The sequence below is a fragment of the Stenella coeruleoalba genome (assembly GCF_951394435.1).
Source record: "Stenella coeruleoalba genome assembly, chromosome: 16".
In the NCBI taxonomy this organism is placed as follows: Eukaryota; Metazoa; Chordata; class Mammalia; order Artiodactyla; family Delphinidae; genus Stenella; species Stenella coeruleoalba.
Genome location: NC_137162.1, coordinates 65,087,010 through 65,102,241, shown reverse-complemented (window position 1 = coordinate 65,102,241; position 15,232 = coordinate 65,087,010). Strand labels below are relative to the sequence as shown.

At 35.4% G+C, this 15,232-nt stretch overlaps 1 protein-coding gene and 1 pseudogene across 15 annotated transcripts in view; one reads left to right on the top strand and one right to left on the bottom strand.

The window, feature by feature from the left end:
* CTNNA3 (catenin alpha 3) overlaps positions 1-15,232 on the bottom strand; it is a 1,677,393-nt gene that overhangs the window by 563,568 nt on the left and 1,098,593 nt on the right. For all 14 annotated transcript variants that reach the window (XM_079899786.1, XM_079899790.1, XM_079899787.1 and 11 more), the window contains one exon: positions 8,086-8,178. In XM_079899786.1, coding sequence (XP_079755912.1) covers positions 8,086-8,178 — 93 coding nt within the window. The remainder of the gene's footprint in view (positions 1-8,085; positions 8,179-15,232) is intronic.
* Positions 2,354-3,089, top strand: LOC307175033 (transmembrane protein 33-like; annotated as a pseudogene). The gene has a single exon. The product of its transcript is annotated as a transmembrane protein 33-like (transcript).

Genomic DNA, 15,232 nt, shown 5'->3' with positions numbered 1-15,232 from the left:
AGTTGATAGAGCTTGTTAATGGATTAAATAGGAAAACCAGCCATTAGATATCATTAGAATATAAACTTCACAAGGGCAAGAATTTTTGTCTAATTTTTGTTTTCTTTACTGTTTACTCCCCAGTTGCATAAATAATGCCTACCACATAGTATATATTCAATAAATATTTACTGAATAAAAAAAGTAAAATCTTTAGGTTTTTCCCCAGAGCAACTACTAGGTGAAAGGCCATGCCATTAACTAAAATCAGAAAGTCTGAAGAGGAAGCAGAATGAGGTGGAGATAGAGCAAACATTTGTTCCATTTGGGCTATTTTAAGCTTTAGATGTCTTCTAGGTATCAATGTGGAAATGTCAAGGGCAAACTAAGTATGTGAGTCTAGTCTTTAGGAAAGAGGGCTGGCCCGGAGAGAAAAATTTGGATGCCATCAGCATGTGGCAACATTTAAAAAGAGATCTGATTATGGAGATACATAAAAACATGTTTAGTAGTGGAAATATTTAATATTTTGAAGGAGTCATTATTCCATAAAATAATCTAAAACCTAAAACATTTTAACAATTTCAATAAAAATTCTAATATGTATTTTTATAGAACTTTGCAAGTAGATCCTGAAAGTTATAAAAGAGCAAAGAGTAGAACAGTAATACTTTAAAGCAAAAAATGAAGTAACTGAATTTGCCTAGAAGATATCAAGATGTAATACAAAGTCATAATTCTGTGACACCCTCATACCAAAACCAAAGACACAACACACGCACACAAAAATTACAGGCCAATGCCACTGATGAACATAGAGGCAAAAATCCTCAACAAAGTATTAGCAAACCAAATTCAACAGTACATTGAAAGGATCATACACCACAAACAAGTAGGATTTATCCCAGGGATGAAAGATGGTTCAATATTCTCAATCAATGTGGTATACCACATTAACAAACTGAATAAAAATCATATAAGCTTTTGAGACAATTCAACATCCATTTATAATAATTAAAAAAAAAAGTTCAACGAAGTGCGTATAGAGGTAACATATCTCAAAATAATAAAGGCCATATATGACAAGCCCACAGACAACGTCATATGCAATGTATGAAAGGCCAAAAGCATTTCCTCTAAGATCAGGAATAAGACAAAGATGCCCACTCTTGCCACTTTTATTTAACATAGTACTGGAAGTAATAGGCACAGTATTCAGACAGGAAAAAGAAATGAAAGGAAGCTAACTTGTAAGGCAAAAAGTAAAACTGTCACTGTTTGCAGACAACAAGATCCAATATATGGAAAATCCTAAACCTGTTACCAAGAAACTATTATAACTCATCAATGAATTCAATAAAATTACAGTATACAAAATTAATATACAGAAATCAGTTGTGTTTCTATACACTAACAAACTATCAGAAAGAGAAATTAAGAAAATAATCCAATTTACAATTACATCAAAAAGAATAAAATACCTAGAAATAAATCTAACTGAGGAGGTAAAAGACCCGTACTAGGAAAACTATAAAACACTGATAAAAGAAATTGAAGAAGACACAAACAGATGGCTTTCTAACATCTTTATACATCAAGTTGATGGATTGGAAGAATTATTATTGATAAAATGACCATAGTACACAAGGCAATCTACAGATTTAATGTAATCCCTATCAAAATACCAATGGCATTTTTCACAGAACTAGAACAAATAATTCTAAAATTTGTATGGAAACACAAAAGATTCTAAATAGCCAACATAATCTTGAGAAAGAACAAAGCCAGAGGTATCATGCTCCCTGATTTCAAACTATACTACAAAGCACAGTAATCAAAACAGTATGCTACCTGCACAAAAACAGACACATAGATCTGTGGAACATAAAAAGGAGACCAGAAAAAGGAACACACACTTATACGGAAATTAATCCATGGCAAAGGAGGCAAGAATATAAAATGGGAAAAAGACAGCTTCTACAATAAACGGTTTTGGGAAAACTGGACAGCTACATGCAAAAGAATGAAACTGGACTATTTTCTCATACCATGTACAAAAATAAATTCAAAAGGGATTCAGACTTAAATGTAAGACCTGAAACCATAAAACTTCTAGGAAAAAACATAGGCAGGGACACTTCCCTGCCATGCCTCAGGGCACCACTGAGGGTCTGCCCTCTGCATCACCACCTCTTCCCCACAGAAGTGAAGTGAGCACTTCCGGGTTCAGCAATAACCTGGAGCCGGTGTTAGGTGTTAGGTTGGCCCTGCTGGGCCTTGTTCCGAAGCTCTGCCTTCACTTCGGTCTTTCTAGAAACCCAGATTTGCTCTTGGCCATGCTGGACAGCGTCCCAGATGCGTGTGTGAGCCCCCCATGGCGGATACGTCCTGAACAGCCCCCAAGGGGCATGCGAAGTGTAATTAATGATAGCCAATAAACGACACGGCAATATGGCTTTCTAGCTTGTTCACAGTTTACGGCTCTGCTTTGTTCTGCCTCTTCTTGGGTTGCACGAAGCAGCAAGCTTTTACCAATGTGCTTTGCTGGCAAATGCTCTGACTAGTGCTCTGAGGCTGCACCGAAGACTACCACACTTCCAGCTAAGCAAAGCATTCCTGGCCCACGCTTCGTCAGAGGACAGCTGCCACTACCTCTTCTATTCACTCATTTTTGTCAATTCCCTACCCTGTTACAATGAGTATTTTCCCAGTGCTGTTATTTTATTTGCTTCATGCTGCCACATACATGAAAAAGGTCCTTGATGCAAAGTGTTCAAATAGCTTACCTCTGCTGAGAACTCTCTTGGATAAATTAAGCGCTAATCAACAGAATATTCTGAAATTCATTGCTTGTAATGAAATATTCTTGATGCCTACTACAGTTTTCATGCTTTTTAGTGGTCAATTAAGTTTGCTCCACCCTTTTATATGCTATATTCCTCACTCTTTGATACTCCTCTTGAAGAAATCCATATTGTTGGACTTTGTTTAATGAACTGAGGATTGTTGTTGAACATCTGATAATGAAACCTGCTTGCTCACTGTTTGTGAGAAGACTTTGTCTCCAGAGCATTGCCTTTATAAGCAGACTGGCACCAACAGTTGCATAGTTTAACATTCAGCTAAGTTATATATAATATAAATGAGCATTGTTAGCTGCTGGTACTTCTGTTAGGGATGGTTAATTCCAGATGTACAAGTGACCTCAATGCAATTTACATAATTTACATAAATGCATCTCAAAAGAAAAATATTCATTTTCCTGGCATGTTAAATCAAGCCTTTTAAACACTTGCTGAGAAACTTTATTGTAATGTGTTGTTAATAGTTAGGGAAGTTTGAATCTTGTGATAAATGTATCAAAAATTCTTTAGATGCTCCTGTGCCTTTATCATGAAGTACATTTATTTCTCTGGTAAAAATAGCTCTAAACTTTGTTTTCATCTAATTGGTAACCTTAATTTATATCTGGCATGAATTCACTGTGGTAATATTAACATGTAAATTCAGTATATTTTGAGACAGTATTCTTTTGCTATTCAGTAATTTTGGTCGACGATTTTAACAAGAACACTTCCCACTGTAATTTCAAATTATTTCTAAATTGATTTTGTGCTGCTGTGTTAGGACAGATTTATTTTGGATGTACCATTATAATAGGAATTCTATAGGTATCTTATACTATGACCTTCCAAAATTTTATTTTCATAATTACTTTTGTGGCTTTGAATATTTGTTTAAAAGGCCCAAATGAAAGCTTGTTAACCAACTGGGTAAATATTTGTGGTCACCTAAGCGTTTTACATCAGAGAGCAGTACAGTAGTCAGTCAGTTTTCCTTTCAGAGATCCATTGAGTAACACTTCTCAAACAGGAAATCATTCTTTTAGAAATGCGGACACACAGGTTTTAGTATTATCATAGCTTACACAGTTATTTAGATCAGATTCTTGACTGCCACTTTTCTCGGTTTCTTAGGCTTGAATTGTCATAGACGGTTACAGCAGTTCAGATGCCTTTTGAAAGTAATGTAACTGAAGACTGAGCACATGACTAAATTTTGTATCTGTTCTGAAATAATAATGAAGATTATACATACTTACCCATCATATCTGACTTAAAAGATTAAATAGAAAGGTTTATAGGAAAGGTTATTGGTTGGGAATGGAGCCAGAGGAGTTGTGGGGGAAACAGTGTGCGTTTCAATGGTGTAATGCACAGATACGGTTGGGGGGATTGGATGTATTATGCAACTGTGATTTGAGTTGTGTAATATGTTAAATACATTCACTCAGCTTCCATTAACTCCTTTTTAAAATTCATTCTGATCTTTATTCATTGTTGCATGATTGCAAATGTTTAAAACATTGCAAAATGTTAACACAGAGTCATGTAATGGTTTTTGTAACCAGTTTCCTTCTATGTGCATGTAACTTGGATTTCTCAAACGTACTTGGTGACTTATCGGTGACATCAGTGACATCAGTGACTTATCAGTGACATTTATTCAACTTTTTGATCTATAGAAATGTGATACCTACTTGATAGCTCAACTGTAACCAGCTAGTTTTGTAATTTTGTAATATTTATCTACTAAGTTAGAGAAGCCTCGTAATATACAGTTGATTGTGTGGGGGGCAGTCTTATTATCACTATGTATGTAATCTGATGGTTTTAAAAACTAAGTTTTCTAGAGCAATAAAGTAACTACAATGTTAAGTAAACAATAAAAAGAAACTCAGGTAGGATGCTCTTTGACATCGGTTTTAGCAACATTTTGGGGGGATAAATCTCCTTAGGAAAGGGAAACAAAAATAAACAAATGGGACTACATCAAACTTAAAAGCTTTTGCACAGTGAAAGAAATTGTCAACAAAATTAAAAGGCCTCATACTGAATGGGAGATATTTGCAAACAAAATATTCATTAAGGGGTTAAGATCCAAAATATACAAAGAGCTCATTCAACTCAACATCAAAAAAAGAAACAACCCAATTAAAAATGGGCAAAGAACCTGAATAGACATTTTTCCAAAGAAGATATACAGATGGCCAACAGGCACATGAAAAATGCTCAATATCACTAATTATCAGGGAAATGTAAATTAAAACCACGAGCTGTCAACTTCACCAGAATGCCTATTATACAAAAGATAACAAATACCAAATGTTGGCAAGGATGTAGAGAAAAGGGAACCCTTAGGCATTGTTTACAGGAATGTAAATTGGTGCAGTCACTATGGAAAACAGTATGGAGATTACTCAAAAAAATTAAAAATAGAACTACCATATGACCCAGAAATTCCACTCCTTGCTTTTTATTCAAAGAAAACAAAAACACTAGTTTGAAAAGATATATGCATTGCAGTATTATGTACAATAGCAAAGATATTAAAGCAACCTATGTGCTCATCGATAAATGAATAGATAAAGAAGATGTGCTAAACACACACACACATAAACACGCAAGGGAACATTACTCTGCCATAAAAAAGAATTAAATCTTGCTATTTGTGACAACATGGAGAGACCTAGAGGGAATATGCTAAGTGAAATAAGTCAAACAGAGAAAGACAAATGCCATATGATTTCACTTACATATGAAATCTAAAAAAAAACCACAAATGGACAAATGTAACAAAACAGAAACAAAGTTATAGATACCAAGAACAGAGGGGAGGGGATGGGGTGATGAGAGAACTAGGTGAGGGAGATTAAGAGGTACAAACTTCCATGTATAAAATAAATGTCACAGGTATGAAATATACAGTGTGGGGAATTTGTCAGTCATGATATCATATGTTTATATGATGATAGATGGTAATTAGACTTATCATGGTCATTTTGAAATATATGGAAATATTGAATCAGTATGTTGTGCACAAGGAACTCACGTAGTGTTGTACATCAATTATACTTCAAAAACAAACAACCTCATAGAAAAAGAGACAATACTTGTGCTTTTCAGAGGTAGAAAGTAGAAAGAGTGGGAGTTGGATAAAAGTGGTAAAGTTACAAACTTCTAGTTATAAGAAAGTATGTACTAGGGATGTAATGTATAACATGGTTAATATAATGAGCATGGCTGTATGTTATGTATGAAAGTTGTTAAGAGGGTAAATCCCCCCCAAATTTTTTTTCTTTCTTATTTTGTATCTATATGAGATGATGGATGTTCACTAAACTTACTGTTGTAATCATTTTATGATGTATCTAAGTCAAATCATTATGCTGTATACCTTAAAATTATACAGTGCTGTATATCAATTATATCTCAATAAAACTGGAAAAAGGTTCCATAATACTGTGGCAGGGATAAAGAAATGAGTCACTGGAATAGAATAGAGATCCCAGAAAATTGTATACTTTGAAACATATTTCAATTTATCTATCAATTTGTATTTCATACAGAATAGGAGTAAAGAAACTATTTAGATTTGATATGTATGTATTATACATGTATAATGTATTAAAACATGTATATATATGCACGCGTTACTTATGTTATAGTTTATGCACATATGTATACAAATACATATAAAACAATGCAAACGTTTAAAAAGTGTGTGTGTATGCGTGAAAAATGGTAACATTTCACATTAATTGGGAAAGGATCAACTATTTAATACATGACGGTTTCCCAATGGTTACCACTGTAAAAAAAAAAAAAAAAAAAAAACCACTTCATTTAGACATAAAAATAAATTTCAGATGAAAAAAAGATCTAAAGGTTAAATAACAATAATTCAATCTTTTAAAAAGAAAATGTGGGAATTATATAACATTTTTGTTGCAAGAATTTCTTGACAAAGCACAAACCAACAAACCATGGCACTGGGTAGGTGCTCAAATATCTATTTAAGAAATTAAAAGATAGATCATATGTTCACATTAAAGTTCTTAAAATCTTTTATGATTAAAATGTTGTTTTCAAAGTTAAAAGAAAAGCCATAGTCAACAGAAGACATTTTTAATAAACCTAAGCAATGCAATTAAAAAAAAACAAAACTAAAACTTGGCAAAGGGTTAAGGCAACTCAGAATTAGAAAGCCGAATGGTTAACAAGTGTTTTAAAAAAATGTTTTCTTGAGTAATCAGAAAATTATAAATTGAAACCAATGAGATACATTGAATACTATTTGGATTCAAAAGACATTTCAAAAATGACAGCATCAAGTGTTATCCACCATGTGGAGAAATAAGAATTCAGACTCTTGAGGGGAGTGTAAGTGATTCTGCCACTTCAGAGACCTCACTGCAGAGTTCTGTTCCCTGTGGAACCTCACAGAAAACTGACATCAGTTACGAGATCTCAGGTGCAGGTCCTCAGACTGCATTTCTTCAGCCGCCGTTCATTTGTTAATCAACATTAAGTCTAAGGAAGCACTCTCCCTTACTGTTTCCTCAATATTCTTAGAGATGAAGTCACCAGCAAGGCAAATCAAGAATTTAACACACACTCTACTTTTAGTAAAATCAGAATCTAAGAAGATGTCCAGAGACTGGAAGTTTCTAATCATTATTATATTTCACATCCTTACAACATGTGTGGTTTTTATTATGAAGTAATTATCCATACTATTTATTGCTTATTCTAAGACAAGGAAGGTGTTTAAGATTGACCTCATGTGTATCCTGATTCATGGTTTCAAGACAATCCGTCATCTAAAAATAATTCCCTAATGAACGTGTTGCTCTTCAGATTTTAAAAAATTCCTGAATTGCAGACAAGAAAATATTTCTTGGCTTTTTTCAAACTCATGCCTTATTTTGATAAAAGAGGGAAAAAAAATTAATGTTTTATAATTTGAGGTTTCAAAATAAATAAGACTACAAATAAATCAGATCTGTTAGACAAAACACTGCTTTGATTTCAAACTATACCTTTCACAAAATCTAATATGGTCCCTCAGGATATGTTACAAGAACCAGGTGTTAAATAAAGAATGAGGTGCTTAGCAAACAACTAAGTATGACCTTAGGATGAGTCATTGTCTGTGTTTAAAACATATATTTTAAAATATTTCCATATGTATGAAAGTCTGAAGCATTACATATAATTTTTTCTAGCTAGTTTATTGAAAGAGTCAGTAACTTAGTTATCATACCTGTGGACACAAGGTTTCCAGGTGATTGGCTGCAACTTTGACAATCTTAATTCCATCTTCATTTGTTGACATGGAACAAGCAAGATTTGCCACCTTAAATACAATATAAAACAATGGAAATTATCTCAGATTATGAAGGAAATGAAGAAACATTTGTCATCCTAGACAAGTAAGAGTATGTATATGTTCACTGAAAATCTCAATGACAAACAACAGCATTTTCATAAATGTCACTGGTATCTGCTTTCTGGAAGCATTCAGATAATCTATTGATGTTAAATAACAACAAAGGGCCATGGAAAATCATTTAAAGCCAAAAGGAAGACTGGTGAGTGAATTAGTAAACCCTGTACAGTCTCTTGGTATCAACACCTAACCCATAATAAGATGCTAACTATTATGGTTTCCTATGGGACTGAAAAAAAAGTTTACTTATGGATTGAATGCTGATAGATTCTTGGAATCTCATATGATTGTGGTTTATTTTAAGTTTGTAATTGGTTTATTATTTCCCAGAGGTCTATTATGCATACTTAAGTTGCATTAAGCATGACTGTATCTTTATTCATGTTTTATTCAGCATCAAATATGCTGCAAAGCTGGACAAATACAAGATAATTGAATTCTTCTTCCTGTTCTTGATTTTCTACCACAACTTCGTAGGCACTATTTGACATTCGAGCAGTCAATTTGATTCAAGCCCTTAGTAATACCCATACTCTTTTATACATTATTGCTTTTTAAACTAACACTCTTTTCCAGGGAAATGGGTGCCCTTTTAAATAACTACATTCACATCCATTACCTAAGTTCAATGTTTACAAATAATTTCTTTATACCATGAATGAGTGATGAGAAAGATCATGGAATTCCTTTCTTTTCCTTTGAACCTCGCTCTTATTCAACATTTCCCTTGCTAACAGGTGAGTATTCATGTAGAGAGGCAATGTTTTCTCTAATCTACAAAATACGTTGTTGTCTTCATCACTGCAAACAGCTTGCTTTTCTGACAATCACTTTCCGAATATCTCTGTTAGTTATTATATACTTTAGCACATGGCAAGTTTTACTGATCAAATCGAAAATGCGTTCAGTTGCAGAGAAACCGCACTTAAACTGCAAGCAGTGGAAGCGAACAACAAACATATCCTTGGATGACTATTTGTAGAGTACCACAAACTGTTACTTACATGGATTTGCAGCCTTTTCTTTTTTTATAGCATTACTTTAAATATGTCAACAGTGAAACAACTCCATGGTTTGCATTTACATATAATGAAATAGCAGCCATACATTATTTAACTGGGGAACGGCATTGTTCACTTTATTAATATACATGGAAATGGCTTACTTGAAAAGGTCTTTTGTTGGCTTGAAGGTCACAATGCCTCAACTTTCATATCTGACACATAATTAGCACATTTGTGAATTATCTGAAAAGGGCAGCAGTTTCTTTGCCCCTCTCCCCCACTCCCAAAGCCCCACTCACAGAAAGTAAAATGTAGCAGTCTAACTGATTTAGTATGTCTCATAATAATATGCACTGCACTTGCAGAAAACAGCTATCTGTAAATTTGAGCACTCTTTGTTTTAAGTAAAAATTTTAAATTATTGCCTCAATCTTTTGGTTAAATCAGATGAATGTTGGTTAATCCAAAGTTTAAAATCACAGAAAGGTATTCTATATAGGCACTCTTTTTTAAAACAAAGTTATTTTATATTGGAGCATAGCTGATTAACAATGTTGTGTTAGCTGTACAGCAAAAGGATTCAGTTATATATGTATCTATTCTTTTCCAAATTCTTTTCCCATTTAGGTTATTACAGGACATTGAGCAGAGCTCCCTGTGCTATACAGTAGGTCCTTGTTGGTTACATATTTTAAATATAGTAGTGTGTACATGTGAATCCCAAACTCCCAATCTATCCCAAACAACCCAATCAAAAAAATGGGCAGAAGACCTAAATAGACATTTCTCCAAAGAAACAGACATACAGATGGCCAAGAGGCACATGAAAAGATGCTCCACATCACTAATTATTACAGAAATGCAAATCAAAACTACAATGAGATATCACCTCACACCAGTCAGAATGGCCATCATCAAAAAATCTACAAACAACAAATGCTGGAGAGGGTGTTAAGAAACGGGAACTCTCCTTCACTGTTGGTGGGAATGTAAATTGGTACAGACACTATGGATAACAGTATGGAGGTTCCTTAAGAAACTAAAAATAGAGCTACTATATGATCTAGCAATCCCACTCCTGGGCATATATCCAGAGAAAACCATAATCCGAAAGCATACATGCACCCAATGTTCACTGCAGATCTATTTATAACATTCAAGACATGGAAGCAACTTAAATGTCCATCAACAGAGGAATGGATAAAGAAGATGTGGTACATATACACAATGGAATATTACTCAGCCATTAAAAATGAAATAATGTCATTTGCAGCAATATGGATGGACCTGAAGATTATCACACTAAGTGAAGTCAGACAGAGAAAGACAAGTATCATACGATATTGCTTATATGTGGAATCTAAAAAAAAATGATACAAATGAACTTATTTACAAAACAGACTCACAGACTTAGAGGTTACCAGGAGGAAGGGTGGGGACACTCTTTTACTTTATTTTTAATGTTTCATCTTTACCTTTTTTCCCTTTTAAAAACACGTTCTTCTTCTGGACATTTTCTGGTCTCCATGTTTATCGTAGCCAATTCAGTGACTAATGTTAACATAAGAATCATCCTAAACACAAAGCTTCTGTTTATATTAGAAGACTTAAGTCTTACAAAACTCTCAATTGAAAAATACAGAAACCTCAAAGTTTTCTACTCAATTAATCATTATATTAACACTCTTTCTGTCTTCCTTTATTCAGACATACTCAAACTTCTTACCAGAACTGTTCTATGTCAGGTAAACTTTCTAGATAATCAAGTACTATTTCCAGATTAAGGCATGTGGAGTTTTAGTGATATTTTATACAAACAAATTGAATTTATAGGATAGCTAGTATTCTGCGACCAAACAGAGAAAGTTATGTGATAAAAATCGCTTTACATTTCTAATTTGAGTGATTTGTGACATATTTTCTAAGTCACATGAATGTGTAAATGAAAGCCAAATTTTTTCTAACAATATTCCTAAGTTCTGCGTGGCTCTTTAGGCAGTCAGGTATGTTCCCCAGCATAGCATGAAGGCAACTCCCTATTGGTCAAAGAAAACAGCATGCAAACAAAATATTTTATAAAACAGTCTGAGATATTTGGACATCTGACAGCTTTTATACATCTAACTTTGACAGTGTTTCAAAAGTCTGTGTAAAGTTTCATTATTCAAGAGATCCTTGTGAAAAATTTTTGCCCACTAAGGAAAACTGTTCACAGAGAGGTTTTGGATACAAATAGATCTGGGTTTTAACTCAATTCCCACAATTAATAAAATTTCTGACCACGGGCAAAACATCTCTGAGATCATTCTGTCACCTATAAAATGGGCATGATAGTATCAATCTCACTGGAGTACTTTGAGGATTAAATGAGATAGTTTGTGAAGATAGCCTGATACCAGGTAGCCCTGACCATGTATCAATTTCCTTCCAGCTCATCTCCCTTCTATTAACAGGGGGTAGGAAAGAACATTCACTTTCTCAAGAGGTTTTATAGAATTAAAACTTTAGGAGTCTAAAGAAATTTGACAAAATGTCTAATCAAAGAGCCACAAATTCAAATGTTTACAGCACTCATGCAGGGGATACAAACATAGCGTCTAGATATAACAGTGGTTAGGGTGCATGGTGGTGCCCCAGGCAAACGTGAGTGTGTATGCCCTGCCTAAAGGCATAAGGCCTCATTAAAACAAGTTGAAATACAAGGGAAAACGCAATTCCTTAACCAAGCTAACAGTCTGTTGACTTACTTTAGTTCATAGTTCACCAATTTGTGACCTCTGACCTCATTCTCTAATCCTCTATTGTATAAATAGGAAGACAAAGTCAGAGAAGAGAGACATACTCAAACTATCCGAGGACAGGGAGACTATTAATCAAGGCTATGTGTGTGCTATTTATGCCACCCTGAATTAAAGCAATGAAAAGTTTCCTGCATTGAAATGACTGGCCAGACCTTTTATTGATATTGTGCTATATCCTTAGCCAAGACCAAGAAAATCAGAGCCTAAATTAACCTAAATAAATGAGACCAAGCACACTCAGATAACTTCACAAGTTTATTAAAAAGACAAGGCCAGGGCTTCCCTGGTGGCGCAGTGGTTGAGAGTCCGCCTGCCGATGCAGGGGACACGGGTTCGTGCCCGGGTCCGGGAGGATCCCACATGCCGCGGAGCGGCTGGGCCCGTGAGCCATGGCCACTGAGCCTGCGCGTCCGGAGCCTGTGCTCTGCAGCCGGAGAGGCCACAACAGTGAGAGGCCCGCGTACCGCAAAAAAAAAAAAAAAAAAAAAAAGACAAGGCCAGGACACAACGTTCTTTCATTTTTACAAAAGATTAAGCTATATCACTAAAATAATTGCTGATACTCTAATAATTGCAAAAGTCAAATTTTAAAAATATTTCAGACAGGGACACGTTTTCATGTTACTCAGAGGGGAGTGATTTTTTAACATCAGCACCTCACTTGTGAGCCTCTTTCCTTCTCACCAGTCCTTGTGCCCTCTAAGATGTATATCTCATTCTAAATGCTTTAAACTTGAATTTACTGCCCTTTCAGGTCTATTAAAAAAAAAGTTGTAGACAAAAACGCCTGACCAGACAATTCTTGACCTAATTCACATTTATTACCATCTTGTTGGTGTTTGTTCTCCTCTTCCTGGTTCCTAGTTCAGTTTCTGTATACCAATTTTGAATGTCCCTGCCATCTTTTCTATTTGCTGGACTTTTCCCCCTTCACCTGGCATAGAACATGGTACCTCTCACTCCCTGACCCATGTTCTGAAGTAAGAAATTCCCTGCTCCGGAACCTGGCTTCATAAAACCCTGCCAGCTAGGCCGGTTCCAGCAAGGTCAGGGAGTTGGCCATACTTGACCCCCTCACCACCAATGACTCACTAATGGCAGTATCAAGGAAGGCTATAAAAAAGATATTTGGAGAGTGGGAGTATTTTCAATGACCTTTAAATCAGTCTACCATGCTATACGCTTAACTCTGCTGTTTATCATTACTCTGTTCTGAGCTGATCAAGAGATTGAATTTTAAAAGTACTGAATACCAGAGCACGCTATATTTTAACATTGTAATATCAAGTGTTATTTGAAATCTCAGGTGCACTAGCTGTCCTCTCAAGTCATCTTAGACAACCAAAATGGTACCGTTGCTAGGAACAAGCTCACTATTTGGACAGCTGCTCATCATACATCACTCATTCTGTCACTAAGGAGCTCTCACACAGATATTTACCTGCGATATGATTTCTCAAGAACATGAAGCCAACTTTGATGTTTGGTGAGATTTCCATTTTTGCATATTCATTGTTTATATATAGTTCACATAGTTAATTGTAATATCATGTCACTGTGTATCTTAGCTCTCAAGGGGGAAGAAAGGTCACTGTCTCATTTTCATTCATTTTCCTCTCTGGCAGATGGTCATGCAACTCCTGTGTAAACACTTTCAGAGACAGAATTTACTGTTTTGCAGGGCAGCCTATTCCCGTTGCAGGGTAGCCCAAAGTTACACAAGTTAAGAAGTTCTTCCTTATAATGAGGTGAAATCTTTCTCTCAACAACTTTGTCACAGTGGTTATAGAATCTAAAATGTCAAATATCTTCAATAATAGAAATAAGGTTGGGCTCATAGAAAATCTTCATTAGTAGTCCTCAACTTGTGGGTTAAGTTAGATGGCTAGCATAACAGAATCACCAGTATAGCTATTAAAAGAAAGGTTCAGGTTCCTCTGCCAAGATATTCTGACATATTAAGTCTGTCTATGGGTGGACGTTAGAAGAGGTAGAAAGTACGTTTAATTCAACTGTTAGAAGTTCCCCAGGTGATTCTGATATACCACCGTCCACACACACATACACACAACACACAGAAACATACTTAGACTTTGGGTTGATTTTCATTTGTTTGGATAGACACTCCTTCCTGAAAATTAATGTAAAGGGGTGAAAGTCTACAAGAAGTATGAACTGAATATATATGGAAGAGGCTAGGAGTCATAGAAAAGGCTTCACAAATTAGAGACAAGAAATAATAACCTATACTACCACCTGAGAAATAGGGCTTAGTCTATTAGGGCTGCTATAACAAAAGTAAATACACTGGGTAGCTTACAAACAGCAGAATTTATTTCTCGCAGTGCTAGAGGCTGGGGAGCCTAGAATCAAGGTGCTGGCAGACTCAGTGTCTGGTGAGTACCAGCTTTCTGATTCACAGAATACACCCTCTAGCTGTAACCTCACATGGCAGAAGAGGTGAGGGATCTCTCTGGGGCTTCTTTTAATAAGGGCACTAATCACTTATATGAGGGTTCTTCCCTCATTACCCAATCACCTTCAAAAGGTTCTACCTCCCAATACTATCACCTTGGGTGTTAGGATTTCAACATATGAATTTTGGGGGACACAAACATTTAGTCTATAACAAATAGAGAAAAGTTTAAAAATCAAAATACTCAGGAAAGAAGAAAATCAAGTGTACGAGAAATCTCTGGCCTTCTCCCCAGTATCCATTCCTTTTTCTGTCAATAACACTCTGATTTCCCTTTGGAGAACTACTGTCTCCTCCTCTAACCCAGTGGTGTGAAATCTTGGTATGACAGTTAATCAAAGCTCCTAGTAGTCCAACCCTGGCCCTGGTGTGGGCATATCCATCACTTCCTGCATGGAGTCCTGGAGCAGTTCCTGTTCCTACCCAATCTCAGCCCTCTTCTCTCAGTTTGCCTGTTTTTACGTGCACTACCTTGTATCTTCAAATGAAGTCTCTTTTGTTTTCTACTTAAGTAACCCAAATTCATACTATCTTGCATGCAACTATAACTGAATGTAGTACTGAACCAGAAATTTACACACCACTTATGCACTAATTTCAGATGGTTACTCTCAGCAAAGTTAAAGGCTGGCAATGCAGAACCATCATCATTTCAGTGGAAGGCACTTTCTAGTCGAATG